The following is a 15,319-nucleotide window of genomic DNA, read 5'->3' as shown; positions in this document are numbered from 1 at the left end:
GTTGTTTAGGAAAAATGACAAAACCTCATTTGATTTCCGTCTGTGGTCTAGATAGGGTTGCCAACCCTCCCGTAAATATACGCACTTCACTTTTTACCCGTATATTTCGGGGATGCCTCCGCCTCCCCCCCATGTCCCGGATTTGAAACTCTAGGAGGTGGCAACCCTACTAGTGTTTGTGTTACAAAAATGAGCAACCTCCCATGTTGTTCATCTACAGGTATGCTGAATATAAGGCAGCCAAAAAAGTTTCCTGTGGAGAAGCCCAAGAGGGTCAGACTCAGAGCAGCCTCGATTCCTTTGTGGGACTAAAACAAGGAGTGAAAACACACAGCCAGGGCCATCCCCGACAGAAGACCATTACTGACTCCATAATTCATGACCTCATCATCTCATGCAACCTTCCTCTGTCCTTGGTTGACATACCCAGCTTGCAGAACTTCATGTCAGTGGTGGATGAAAAATACTGCCCAGTAAGTCGAAACACCGTTACCAGACGTCTGAGTGATCTAGCATCCGACAAAGAGTACAAGATCAAATCCAAATTACAAAAAGCAGACACTGTGTCTGTGACTGTGGACATTTGGACTGACAGGAGCATGCGAGGCTTTCTAGGTGTAACGGCCCACTTCATGGAAATGGAGAAGAACAGTGTCTCAAGACTGCAGACAGTTCTCTTAAGTTGTGATAGATTCACAGGTTCACACACTGGAATCAGAATCAGTGAACAATTTAAGGAGATATGTGACAAATTTAATGTAAAACACAAATTAGATTACATTATCAGTGATAACGCTTCAAATATGAAGAAGGCCTTTACAGTTTGTTTCCCCTCAATAACTAGAGCTGAGAGGCATGAGTTGGATGACGAGGGTGAAGATGATGATGAGCTAGAAAATGATGACTTATGGGAGGATACAGGTGAAACCCTCCAAGAAGATGTGGACACCATCCAGAGTAGCTGCCGGCAACAGCGGCTGCAGTGCTTTGCCCATTCATTGCAGCTCGTCGTGCGAGATGGACTGAAAGAGACCAAAATTATTAACTGTGTATTGGCAAAGGTGACAAAATTCTGCAGTTTACTTCATACAACTTGTGGACTTAAGGAAGCTTTTAAGAAAACGTATGGAGCCAATCGGAGCATCCCCTCTGCTGTAGCAACTCGTTGGAACTCGACTCTCCGCCTTGTACAGGCAGTCACTGACCTTGATCCCCAAAGCCTTAACACTCTCCTGGAAGATGAAAGACACAAAAGCCTGTGCCTAACAGGCAGAGAGTTGAGCCAGCTGAAAGAGCTTGTGGAAATTCTGGGCCCGTTTCTTCAAGCAACAGATCTCACACAAGCAGAGAAGGTGGTTACTGTCAGTGCGGCTCTCCCTAGCATTCTATCACTCAACAGCCACCTCAACAGTATGCAGATGAAAGCTCATTACCTGCGCGGTTTAGTGAAAGCCCTACAGCAGTCCCTCCAACACCGTTTTCAGGTATGATGGGAGCTATAAAAACAAAACATTTTCACCCATTTTTTTTTTCTTCTGTAAACCTGTGATCTGACCGTAAAGCTGAATTTGATGATCTGATTTTGTTTCAGGGGATGTTCGTAAATGTCAGAATGGAGGAGTCGGACAAGCCTGCAGGAGACCTGCCCTTTGGAGATAAGGTTTACATGATGGCTGCACTACTGGACCCATACTACTGCCTCTTTTGGCTGGAGCATGATGTTCCCATCCCAAATGATGTCAAGAGTGATGTGAAGGAGATGGTAATGGGTAAGTTTACTTGTGATAGATTCCTTAACTTATATATTCCTTAATTTAATCATCACTATTTGTATAACTAAGATCATGATCTGATGAACATAATGTAACTAACCATGTTTTTTGTGGACATTTTTCAGATCATGTCTTGGCTGATGCTTCTCAAGTCACTGTACGTCAAGAGAACAGCAGCGGTGGTGAAGATGACAAGGAGCAGTCACCGACACCTGCCAAAGTTCCTCGCCTGTTCTCAGCCTATCGGAAGAAAAGCAAGAAGAACCCAGACCATGCCTCATCTGTCAGGGCTGAACTCAAGCGCTACATCCAGAATTCGGAGTCCACTGCGGCCGATGAAGAAGAAACGCAAACAGACTGTCTGGAATTCTGGAATCGACATACTAAGGGTTTCCCCAGACTTCATAGGGTGGCTATGAGAGTGCTTAGTGTCCCTGCTACCAGTGCACCAGTAGAGAGGGTATTTAGTCACAGAGGTATTATAATGCGCCCGCACAGAGCCAGGATTAGTGCAACAAACCTGTCATGCTTAATTTTTCTGAAATGTAACAAGCATGTTGCATAATTTTTGATGGTCTTTCAGCGACTGAGAGGCAGCCTAATAATTTTTGAGATGTAACTTAAGTTCAGTTGCATCATTTTTCAGTCTTTCAGCCACTGAGAGGCAGCCTAATATTTTTTTTTAAATGTATCTAAGTTCAGTTGCATAATGTTGATGGTCTTTCAGCCACTGAGAGGCAGCCTAATATTTTTTTTAAATGTAACTTAAGTTCAGTTGTATAATTTTTCAGTCTTTCGGCCACTGAGAGGCAGCCTAATGTTTTTTTTAAATGTAACTAAGTTCACCTTCTTGGAGGCTTTCTTTCTTTTCTTTTTTCCACACATGGGTTAGTTTAGTAATAGTTAAGGCCCATGGAAAGGACAGACAGTTTTACTACTTTATTTTATCTATTTTATTATTTAATATTATTTATTATTATAAATGCCATCTATTTTTTTTTTTTTTTTTTTAAAAAGTCTGAATAAAAATTTGGATATACTGTATTTCAGCCAGAGGCTATGTCATTTTATATATGTGTGTGTGTGTGTGTGTGTGTGTGTGTGTGTGTGTGTGTGTGTGTGTGTGTGTGTAAAGACTCGTGACTCGACTCGGACTCTAAATCAAAGACTCGCGGCTCGACGAGTCTTGCCCCTCAAAGACTCGAGAATTGACTCGACTCGTGACTCGACTCGGACTCTAAATCAAAGACTCATGGGCATCTCTGCCAGTACCCCACCGCCATCTTGCTGGCATCTGAGTCGAAGTGGAGCTCTGTAGCCATTACTGATCCAACCACGGGCCCTTCAATCCTTTCCAACAAGAGTCACTCTCATCTCATCAGTCCACAAAACCTTTGAAGAATCTGTCTTCAGATATTTCTTGGCCCATTCTTGACGTTTCAACTTGTGTGTCTTGTTCAGAGGTGGTCGGGTTTCAGCCTTTCTGACCTTGGCCATGTCTCTGAGAACTAAATACCTTGTACTTCTTGACACTCCAGGTAGGTTGCAGTTGTGAAATATTGCAGAACTGGAGGATAATGGGTTCCTGGTGGCTTCAAGTTTGTTTCTTCTCAATTTTTTGCGGTTAAATTGCATCTTTTCTTCTCAACACGTTTCTTGCAACCCTGTTTACCATTTGCTACAAAACGTTTGATGGTTCTGTGATCACGCCCCAATATCTTAGATATTTCAAGTGTGCTGCATCCCTCTGAAAGACCTTTTTACAATTTTTGACTTTTCAGAGTCAGTCAAATCTCTTTTTTGGCCCATTTTTCCTGAGGAGAAGAATCTGCCTAATAATTATGCACACCTTGATATAGGGCGTTGATGTCCTCAGGCCACACCCTCCCTCGTTATACAAATACACATCATCTAATATGCATTATATCCTCTTAGCATTCAAGTTTATACAGCTTGGGGTTGGAAATTAAGGATAAAATGATCATATGGTCAAAATAGTCACTTGCCTAATAATTGTGCACACGGTGTATATATGGATCTATCTACTACTAACTCTCAAAAAACTGACAACCAACAGCAACAAAACCAACCTACTATGCAATTTTTTTTTTAAATTAGCGCCATTAAATAGGGATGCCCTATTTGCATGCAGTCAGCCATGTTTCACCTCCAGTCAACACGCAGTGGTTCACATGAAGGTCCAAGAGGCCTACAGACCTACACTGAGTCTGGACGTGGCAGTACAGTTGGATCATTGTCTTTGTTGTGTTGTTTGGTCATTGTGATCCAATGTAATGTGAGAGAAGGACGAGTGCAGTTATATTGGAGTGAGTTATTTAGAGTGTAATAGAAGTTATAATGCAGAGTCTGTTTTTATGAAATGTTCTATCACCTGGCAACCATCCATCCATCCATCCATCCATCCATCCATCCATCCATCTTCTACTGCCGTATCTGGAGTCAGGTCTCGGGGGCAGCAGCCTCAGCAGAGACCCCCAGACTTCCCTGGACCCAGTCACCTCCTCCAGCTCCTCCAGTGGGACCCCAAGGCTTCCCAGTCCAACCCAGAGACCTGGTCCCTCCAGCAGGGTCTCCTCCTGGTGGGACATGCCTGGAACACCTCCCCAGGGAGGCGTCCTAAACAAGACACCGAGATGCTGGAACTCCTCCCCCTGAGGCACGGCCTCCCCACCGACGCAGAGAGGGCAAACCACCTCATATCCAGCATTGATTTATCTGTTGGTGATTAATTATAATGTATCATTTATTTTATTTAAATTATATTTGAACTGAATTGGATTTGTTTGTAAAAGTGAGATTTATTTTCATTGATTCATGTGGTTTATGTTGAGACCGAGTGGAGAAGTGGGTATGGCCTACAGAAGGTTTGAGTACACAAGTTATTCAGATATGGAGAATCCCCATGGCAGGACTTCAGGAGATATATAATCAAAGTGTTAAAGCAGCAGAAATGAAACGTCAGTTGAGGTCAAGGTTACACAGGTCAGAGGTTGTGATGGCTTTTATTGTCAGAATATTGAATCATTGAAATATAATGTTTGAGCTCGTAACAAAGTTAGGATGATATAACATAATCACATAAAATAAATGATCTGGTTTCCTTCTGATTCATTGACGTCCTTCTGAAATCTCCACACAAACATCTGGCAAGCATCAAAACCATGAATTATTTTGAGGGAAACTTCTTTTGTCTTACTTATAATTCAATTATGATTTGAGTTCCCATCACAGGTGTTGTGAATCACTGTATCTTTTCCACATGATTTCCTTATTTAAGATCATGAAGCAGAAATAAAGTCTCTTGAAAAGTATTTTTCACCTCCAAAATGAAGATGTTATAGAACTCTGAAGTGAGAGCAGAGCAGTGTGTTGTTGATGTGTGGAACCTTCATGCTGAGATGTTCCAGCCGTGGATGATGAGAGCAGAAGCAGTGGTTGTGTTGCTGCTGCCTTCACTGAGCAGCTGCTCCAAGTCCTGCTTCTTCCACTGAGGATTCAGCTCCACCAGTGGCTTCTGGGACGTCTCTCCCAGTAGAAGCAGTCCGCCAGCCACCAGGCTGCACTGGGGTCAAAGGTCGTGACACACCCACACAGTGTTGGTGCGTGCAGCTTGCTGTTTGGCTCCACTGGTTGTAGTTCTGTCAGCCACCAGTAGATGGAGCCCTCCTCTTCACTCTCCTCATCCTCACCACCACCTGCAAAGATAAGAAGAGACAGCAGGAGTCAGGACTCACGGTCCTTGAACGCATCATCACAGAGACGTTGACTGTTGATGGAGATGATGGAGTGACTGGTGAGAAGAAGCAGACTCTCAGTCACATGTCAAGTGTGGAACATCAGAAGGTCATGTGACCATGGAGTGTTGGACTGATACTGAGGCCTGATGAAGATGAACTGATCAATAATTGAGTGGTGAACTGAGAGAAGAAGCAGTTTGGCAGCAGATGTTGGATGAATGAGGAGCAGCTGGACGTCACCATCCTCCTCTCACACTGTGACTGGGAACACTGGACCTCTGCTGTGGGATCAACTGGCTTTGGTGCTGGAACCATCATCCACTGGTTCCAAACCAGTACTAACCTCACACTCTCCAGTTGATGGTCACTGCTGTAGACAAGATCCATCAGTGGCTCCTTCACTGATGACTCCTTCAGGGGGTTCATATTCAGGTCCAGCTCTCTGAGGTGGGAGGGGTTGGACTTCAGAGCTGAGAGCAGCCAATCACAGCTGAGCTCTGACAAATTGCAGCCCCACAACCTGAACAGAGAATAAATGATGGAGTTTATAATGATAGAGAGTTTTTCCTGGGTGTCATCACTCTGAAAATCAAAGTGAAATGTTGACTTCAGCATCTGCAATCTGCAATCTGACCACTAGATGGGAGGATTTTACCCACTGTACCTTCAAGCACAGTTTCATTCATTACTATCACAAACCAGTGTCTGCAAATTGAATTTCCAACAGCAGTGAAGTGAAAATCATGACGACAACAACAAGAGTGATAGAAGTTGTAGAGTGAAGAGGGTGAACTGACCTCAGAGTCTCCAGTTTACAGTCTGGACTCTGCAGAAAACCACTCAGCTCCTTAACTGATGAATCCTGAAGATAGTTCTCAGCCAGGTCCAGCTCTCTGAGGTGGGAGGGGTTGGACTTCAGAGCTGAGAGCAGCCAATCACAGCTGATCTATGACAACCTGCACCTCTCCAACCTGAATACGGAATAAATGATGGAGAGTGTCATTCACAGTTGGGTGTGCGCGCGCATGCGCGCGTGTGTGTGTGTGCGTGAGTGCGTGCGTGCGTGCGTGTGTGTGCGTGAGTGCGTGCGTGCGTGCGTGTGTGTGTGTGTGTGTGTGTGTGTGTGTGTGTGTGTGTGTGTGTGTGTGTGTGTGTAATTTAAAACCAGTTTTACACATTTCTAATGGAATCAAAGTGAATTCCAACAAACTCAATTCAAAGTCATGACAACAATAACTGCAGCAGTTGTAGAGTGAAGAGGGTGAACTGACCTCAGAGCCTCCAGTTTACAGTCTGGACCCTGCAGAAAACCACTCAGCACCTTCACTGTTGAATCCAGAAGGCAGTTCCAACTCAGCTCCAGGTGTCTGAGTTGGGAGGGGTTGGACTTCAGAGCTGAGAGCAGCCAATCACAGCTGAGCTCTAACAAACTACATCTCCACAACCTGAATAGAGAAGAAATGATGGAGAGTTCTTCCAGGGTGTCATCACTCTGAAAATCAAAGTGAAATGTTGACTTCAGAATCTGACACTAAAGCAATCTGAAATCTGACCACTAGATGGTAGGATTTTACACACTGTACCTTTCCACCCAATTTCATATGCTTCAAACACAAAGCAGTGACTGCAAATTGAATTTCCAACAGCAGTGAAGTGAAAATCATGACAACAACAACAAGAGTGATAGAAGTTGGAGAGTGAAGAGGGTGAACTGACCTCAGAGTCTCCAGTTTACAGTCTGGACCCTGCAGAAAACCACTCAGCTCCTTCACTGTTGAATCCTGAAGGTGGTTCCAACTCAGGTCCAAGTGTCTGAGGTGGGAGGGGTTGGACTTCAGAGCTGAGAGCAGCCAATCACAGCTGAGCTTTGACAAACTGCACCTCCACAACCTGAATAAAGAAGAAATGAAGGAGAGTTTATAATGATGGAGAGTTTTTCCAGGGTGTCTTCACTCTGAGAATCAAAGTCAAAAGTCGACTTTAGAATCTGACACTCAACAAAGGAGAGAGGGTGAGTGAATGAGCGCTGAAATCTGACCACCAGATGGCAGGATTTTACACTCTGTACCTTTAAACCAGGGGTGCTCACACTTTTTCAACATGCAAGCTACTTTTAAAATGACCAAGTCAAAAAGATCTACCTACTATACAATCGGTGTGTGTGTGTGTGTGTGTGTGTGTGTGTGTGTGTGTGTGTGTGTGTGTGTGTGTAACGCAGATGTTTTGCTAGCAGCATCTCCCAGGATCTCCGGTGCTTCTGCTGTGCGTGACTTTGAAGCGTATTTTCCGAGCGAGGCGTCAAAACAAAATTCAGCACATCGGACATTATGACCAAGGGCCAATTCCAATTCCTCCCTTAACTCCTCAATCTCAACCCTCGCCCTTAACCCTCAATCTTTGGCCCTCAATCTTGGCCCTCAAAAATAAGTGTAAGGGCTTAGAAATGGGACACCCCTTAAGTGCAGTTACGTCTTCAGACTGTGGGGGGCTGCTGTACGCAAAAGCTAAGTCCAGTCTGTCAAGAAGACGACAACGACGAAGAAGAAGGAGAAGAAGAAAAAGACGATGAAAAAGAAGAAGTCCTCCGTCGCTACACAACGAGGTACACAAGTAACGTGAAGCCGGGACCGCCAGTCCGGCTGACAAACATCGTAAAGTAAAAAAAATAAAAATGTTACGCAACAACGATATCAATAATCCATAAAAGACTCTTAAACTAAGACAATAAAATGGTTTCGTAATATTTATATCTTTATTAAATAAGAAAATACTTCCATTTGTAGCTCGCTTTTTCGTCGCCATCTTTTTCGAAGATGTCTTGGCGAAAATACGCAATGCCTTCTGGGTAGCCCTCACTGCCAAGGGTGGTCCCGGAGAATCTCAATATTGAGGGCGATACAGCCCTTAATCTCCTCCCTCAACTGGACGTTCTTAGAATGGGGACAGCATTTGCACCTAGCAGAGAGCACGCATTTTTGAGATTGAGGGTTGAGATTGAGGGTTAAGGGAGGAATTGGAATTCACCCCAAGATCAACCACAACCACCGTGTTTTCTAATCATTGACTTCCTGCCTGAACCATTCTACCTGCTGTAAGTGACGAGGACTCCACTCTTAAAGCTCTCTCTCTCTCTTTCTCTCTCCGACCTAATGGGCACCCCTGTTTCAAACCCAGTTTCACTCATTTCAAACACAAACCAGTGACTGCAAACTGAATTTCTAACAGCAGTGAAGTGAAAATCATGACAACAACAACAAGAGTGATAGAAGTTGTAGAGTGAAGAGGGTGAACTGACCTCAGAGTCTCCAGTTTACAGTCTGGACTCTGCAGAAAACCACTCAGCTCCTTCACTGATGAATCCTGCAGTTGGTTCTGACCCAGGTCCAGGTGTCTGAGGTGGGAGTCGTTGGACTTCAGAGCTGAGAGCAGCCAATCACAGCTGAGCTCTGACAACCTGCAGCCCTCCAACCTGAATAGAGAAGAAATGATGGAGAGTTTAGAATCAAAGTCAAATGTCGACTTTAGAATCTGACACTCAACAAAGGAGAGAGGGTGAGTGAATGAGCGCTGCAATCTGAAATCTGACCACCAGATGGCAGGATTTTACACTCTGTACCTTTAAACCAGGGGTGCTCACACTTTTTCAACATGCAAGCTACTTTTAAAATGACCAAGTCAAAAAGATCTACCTACTATACAATCGGTGTGTGTGTGTGTGTGTGTGTGTGTGTGGAACGCAGATGTTTTGCTAGCAGCATCTCCCAGGATCTCCGGTGCTTCTGCTGTGCGTGACTTTGAAGCGTATTTTGCGAGTGAGGCGTCTCCATCAGTTTACGCCAGGATTGCAAGCTCACGCGACAAGCACGGTAGTTTGGCGTGTATTTAAAGAAAACAACAGCCAAACTCTTTTTGCTGTCCCTGTCTGCTCTCATACAGAATGCAGGTATCTGAAGTATACATAGATTTTAACAATTATTATAGTTTCAGATTTAAAATGAAATCTGCTTTATGTCTCTTTATTTGATCTGAGCGGTGCAGAAGCCGATTCGTCTCATTTACCTTTGACTGTAAAATCCAGCACATATAAAAACAAAATCCAGCACATCGTACATTATGACCAAGATCACTGAGTTCCTGCCTGAACCATTCTACCTGCTGGAAGTGACGAGGACTCCACACGATTGACCTAATGGACACCCCTGCTTCAAACCCAGTTCCACTCATTTCAAACACAAACCAGTGTCTGCAAATTGAATTTCCAACAGCAGTGAAGTGAAAATCATGACGACAACAACAAGAGTGATAGAAGTTGGAGAGTGAAGAGGGTGAACTGACCTCAGAGTCTCCAGTTTACAATCTGGACTCTGCAGAAAACCACTCAGAACCTTCACTAATGAATCCTGCAGCTGGTTCTGACTCAGGTCCAGGTGTCTGAGGTGGGAGGGGTTGGATTTCAGAGCTGAGAGCAGCCAATCACAGCTGAGCTTTGACAACCAGCAGTACTCCAACCTGAATAGAGAAGAAATGATGGAGAGTTTATAACGATGGAATTTTACCCGGGTGTCATCACTCTGAACATCAAAGTGAAACGTCGACTTCAGAATCTGCAACAAAAGCAGTCTGCAATCTGACCACTAGATGGGAGGATTTTACCCACTGTACCTTCAAGCCCAGTTTAGGGCGTGTTTTCATTGCCTCGCCTCACCACGGTTCGCCTCGGTACGATTGCGTTTTCATTGGCTCTGTGATTACGAGACCGTGGGCGGAGTCGACACGGTAAAGCGGGACAATGTTTTCCCCAGCATCACTTCTGTGCGATACACAACAGCGCAGCGATGGACAAAGTAGAAGTTGTTTCATACCTGCTGCTCGGTCTGTGGTTGCTTTTCTGTTCAAGAAAGAACACTTTCCCTCACTGAAGTCACAGTTGATCATTTATGCAGCAACATTTATAATTTATTGTTTAGTTTTCCATGCGAGCAAATGTGTAGTTCAACCTTCATATTTTCACAAAAAGTAAACACGAGACGGATACAACGGGAAATAACGTTTATTTAAAAATAAACAAACAGAAAAACAGACAGTAAACACGCCTCCTTATTTGAAATAGCTGCCCTCGTGAGCCAAGGACGACTTTGTTATATGCCGCGGTGTTTGAGGCTTCCTCGCGGCCAAGAGCCACGTCCTCTCGACGAATCAGTATTTCTTCTCTCCTCAAGACTCCTGGGGTTCCCTAGCTTACCGCGCCTCACGCAGGAGCAACTCGATTTGTTTTCTTTACCGAGCGCTTCGCCATTTGCCGTTTGTCGTTTTCGCGAATATGGTTGAACACACTCGCGACGTCGAGGGCATTCCCGGTTCGCCTGCCTCTCCCCAAAAGACGAAAGTAAACATGTATTGAAAAAGCTGTTTTCAAAAACTGTATACACATAAATGTATTTGTACAACACCAATAGTAGCTACTTGTATTCACGGTAAAATGTACCTGACACGGAAGTTCTGTGTCAAAGGAGTTGGCGTGGATGTCCGCTCTGACAGGGAACATCGACGCGGACACGGAGCCAATCCAGTGCCCTGCTCGTCGCTACGTCACCACTAAACTCGCTTCGTCTTGCTCGGACCCTGGGGGATTGAGGTACCAAAACAGCGCCCCCTACAACTGTGTAGCGGCCAGTGCAAACACCCTAACACCATACCATGGCGAGGCGAGGTGAGGCAATGAAAACACGCCCTTTCATTCATTATCAAAAAAAAAGTGTCTGCAAATTGAATTTCCAACAGCAGTGAAGTGAAAATCATGACAACAACAACAAGAGTGATAGAAGTTGTAGAGTGAAGAGGGTGAACTGACCTCAGAGTCTCCAGTTTACAGTCTGGACTCTGCAGAAAACCACTCAGCTCCTTCACTGATGAATCCTTAAGGTGGTTCCAACTCAGGTTCAGCTCTCTGAGGTGGGAGGGGTTGGACTTCAGAGCTGAGAGCAGCCAATCACAGCTGAGCTTTGTCAACCAGCAGTTCTCCAGCCTGAATAAAGAAAGAATATTTGATTTCTTCCATGGTGTAAATGTCATATTCAGAGTCATTTCTCCCTGTTGATGATCCAGATGTGCAGCTGTTGGGATCACTGAGTCATTCCCTCAAATGAGTCATTGTGCCAGTGTGTTGTCAACACAATAACAACAGCAGTGTGTCAGTCAGTGTGCAGCCAATCAGCAGTGAAGATGGAAAATAATCAGTGAGTCCTTTGTGTGCTTGTGGCTGTTTTCAGTCATCAGAGACTCGTTACAAGTCAAACACATTCAAAGGACAAGATGAAGAAATACTGCTGCACTATTAATCTGCCTCTAATATTTCTTCCCACGATCTTCTGCTCAGTCATGTGACCTTCATCACCAATCAACAACTTCCATTGAGCTCCAAAGTGACTGGAGACATTTTCCACACTTTCTTCCACCATCCAAAGTCTTTTCTGGCTGCAGATTGTTGACATGAAAATATCAACAACATCCACTTTGTCTAGATGAGTCTTTAATATCTGCTTCAAAGTCTTCACACTGAGCAGCGTTACACACCAGTTGTCATCTGCTGACACACACTGTCCACCAGTAGAAAGCAGGAACTGACCTGAGAACTTCCAGTCTGCAGTTTGGACTCTGCAGTCCAGCACAGAGTAGCTTCACTCCAGGATCCCTCAGGAAGTTCTCACTCAGGTCCAGCAGTGTGAGGTGGGAGGGGCTGGACTGCAGAGCTGAAGACACCACTGCACACTCAAGCTCTGAGAGTTCACTGGATGAAGGAGAGCAGAGAGAGAAGTTGTGGTCGACATGTGAGATTCTAAAGACAGTGAAAGTGAATCAAGACTCATTAATGTCTGATCATCATCATCATCATCATCATCATCATCATCATCATCACCATCACCATCACCATCATCATGTAAATGGAGGGAAGTCCCGCGGTGGTGCAGCATGTGTTTACATCTGTGGTGCGTGGTGCCGGGACACTGCAGTGGTATGCAAACACTGTTCACCACTGGCACAGTTGATGATCATAAAGTGCCGTCCATTCTATCTGCCCTGGCAGTTTACTGCCATTTTGCTAGTTGCATTTTACATCCCTCCCACCAACAACAGCAGTGAGAGGAACACTGCACTCAATGAACTGTACCAGGCCATCAGTGATCAACAGACAGCAAACCCAAAAGCTTTACCATCCTCACTGGAGATTTTAGTCATGCTGACCTCAAGACTGTCCTTCCAAAAGTCCACCAACATGTTGGATTTCCAACAAGGGGGGACAACGCTTTGTATGTGGAGGTGTTCCGAGGGAGGAGCAGGGCTAGTGCTCATGTGCGATCAATTCCACGAGGATTGGGACGCTCAAAGGAAATGGGTGTGCGTTTGTGCGTTCGCAACATTTTGAACATCCAGATTTTTTTGTTTCAGGATGAAATCCATGTACGTTTTTGTAAATGAAGCCCCAGGTCCTCAGTGTCTCCACTACAGTGTCCTCAGTGCAGCTTCACACTCCAGTGTGTTCCAGCCACTGAGTGTCAACACGTCCAGTTGTGACTGACAGTGATGCTCTGATCTGCTGCTTCAACTCAACATGATGCTCAGTTGTGTGTAAAGTCACTGCAGCTTGGAGCTCCACTGGATCAGAGATCCTTCACTGGCGTCTCTTCGGACTCCACTGCATCTTTGATCCAACTGCTGTTTTATTGTCTGCTGCCAAATGAAGGAAGGATGTGATGTGTTTGTGTGTTCAATGTGTTGATTGTGTTGATTGACTGTGTAGTTCCACAGTTTTCATTCATGTAGCCGCTCTTTACCTTTGACGCTCAGGTGTCTTCAATGTCCGTCCGTCATACCAGCACCACTACATCATTCATAAATTGATGAGACGTGGGTTCCATTTAACTCGTTTATTTTCCTTCTTGAGTTTTTGGGTCGAGGCAACACAGACAACGTGAGGTCAAAAGAATTTTTGGCTCACCAACCACTCCGGCTTGACCCGCTTTCCATCAAACAAACATTTCGGCCTTTTTTTTTTCTCGACCTAAAATAGCTGCGGGTCACCTTTCAAAATAAAATAACGGCTTCGGCATCAGAATTGGATGGTCTTGGTTCCCTTTCTTGAAGAACTTGGCAGTTGTCAGCCGGAAGGCATCTTGCACTGTACCCCTGACGACGCCATTAACTTCGTCCAGCAGTGCAACGTAGGGCTCTTTCATCAGACGTTGACTGATACATGACTGAACGAATGGCTCGCGGCTTAGCGCATCAGCGACAACGTTCTTAACGCCAGGGACATACTTCAGATCGAAATCGAATGCGGCAAGCTTAGCAACCCATCTTTGTTCACATGCGTCCAAACATGGCTTTGTTAAGATGTAGGACAATGGGCAATGACAATGACCAAACTTGTCACAAATGGCCCATTTTAACGCCAGGAATTCCAACCTGTGCGCTGGATAGTTAATTTGTGATCGGGACAGTGTCTTGCTGGCGAAAGCAACAGGTCGAGCAACAGTCTCACCTGGTGGCACTTGAGACAGGACTGCGCCAATGCCATCAAACGACGCATCAACAGCGAGAACGAAGGGCTCACTGAAGTTGGGGTGGGATAAGGTGACATTGCAAGCTAATTCATTCTTCAGGGTCTGGAACGATTCTTTGCATGCAGCAGTCCAGTCGCTCGCCATAAGCGCTGGTGGAGCAGATGATCGCTTTTTCACCTTCCTGCCTCTCATGACCTTATGCTGCACCTGCCTTCCAGAGAGGACTCTGAACAAGGGTTTTGCTTTCGCAGAGCAGTCAGCAATGAAGTGCTGATAGTAGAAGATTAGGCCCAGGAAAGAATTAATCTTCCTCCAGGAAGGGGTCACACCATCACTCTCCATCAGGTCTGCCTCTCCCACATCCATGATGGCTTTCATCTTGTCAGGGTCCTTCATCACCCCGTCCCCACGAATGACATGTCCAAGGAACCTTACTGACCTCCGCAAGAGATGACACTTCTTGGGGGCCAGTTTGAGTTTGTGACTTTTCAGACGGGAGAACACCATCTCTAGACGCTCAAGTGCCTGCTGTTCAGTTGGGGCAAAGACCATCAGGTCATCAAGATAGCAGAGCAGACTAGTGAAGTTTTCATCCCCGAAGATTGACATCATCATTCGCATGAATGTTGCAGGACTGTTGGACAGACCTTGTGGCATTCTGTTGTACTAGTGGAGGCCAAAAGGTGAAGAGAAAGCTGTGTATTTTTTGTGCTCTTCATGGAGTGGCACATTGTAGAAGCCAGACGTCAAGTCCATGGTGGAGAAGAAGACATTTCCTCCAAGTGCAACCCACCGATCCTGGGGTGCCTTGGGCCAGGCCGTCGAGTCGGACCATGAACAGGACTGTTTGAAGCTGGGGAAGATCTTTGCAGGAGCACCTTCTCCAGCATGTTAATAAGGCGGTTCAGGGCATCAGGGTCAGTGGCCTGTGGCTGCAGTGGGCTCTGTTCTTCAGCAGGTGGTGCAGGTGGCGAGACAGCAGCAAGAGCATTCACTGACACCCTTTCTCTGGAAGTTCTGTTCACTGACATCATTTCAGAATGATATTCCTTCAGAATGTCTTGGACTTCACCAGCAGTCCACTTGTCTATCGTCTTCGACCTGAAGGTCATGGCGAGCTCAGTAGAAGGGCAGTTCTTTATGAACATTCGAGTCACCTCAGTGCTGGGGCTGTCCAGTGACTTTCCTTGCTCCTTCAGACGTTCAATGGCCAAGTCAACAGCGCGGT

At 45.3% G+C, this 15,319-nt stretch overlaps 1 protein-coding gene across 1 annotated transcript in view; it reads right to left on the bottom strand.

The window, feature by feature from the left end:
* Positions 1 to 2,240: 2,240 nt before the first annotated feature.
* LOC142892548 (NLR family CARD domain-containing protein 3-like) overlaps positions 2,241 to 15,319 on the bottom strand; it is a 113,123-nt gene continuing 100,044 nt past the window's right edge. Inside the window, exons 2-3 of the mRNA XM_076032754.1 lie at positions 12,156 to 12,317; positions 2,241 to 2,310 (exon numbers count right to left, since the gene is read on the bottom strand). Coding sequence (XP_075888869.1) covers positions 2,241 to 2,310; positions 12,156 to 12,317 — 232 coding nt within the window. The remainder of the gene's footprint in view (positions 2,311 to 12,155; positions 12,318 to 15,319) is intronic.

This window comes from Nelusetta ayraudi, unplaced genomic scaffold (genome assembly GCF_046127955.1).
Source record: "Nelusetta ayraudi isolate G7.1 ecotype Tasmania unplaced genomic scaffold, CSIRO-AGI_Nayr_v1 ptg000035l, whole genome shotgun sequence".
NCBI classification, from domain to species: Eukaryota; Metazoa; Chordata; class Actinopteri; order Tetraodontiformes; family Monacanthidae; genus Nelusetta; species Nelusetta ayraudi.
This window is presented reverse-complemented; position numbering and strand designations above follow the sequence as displayed.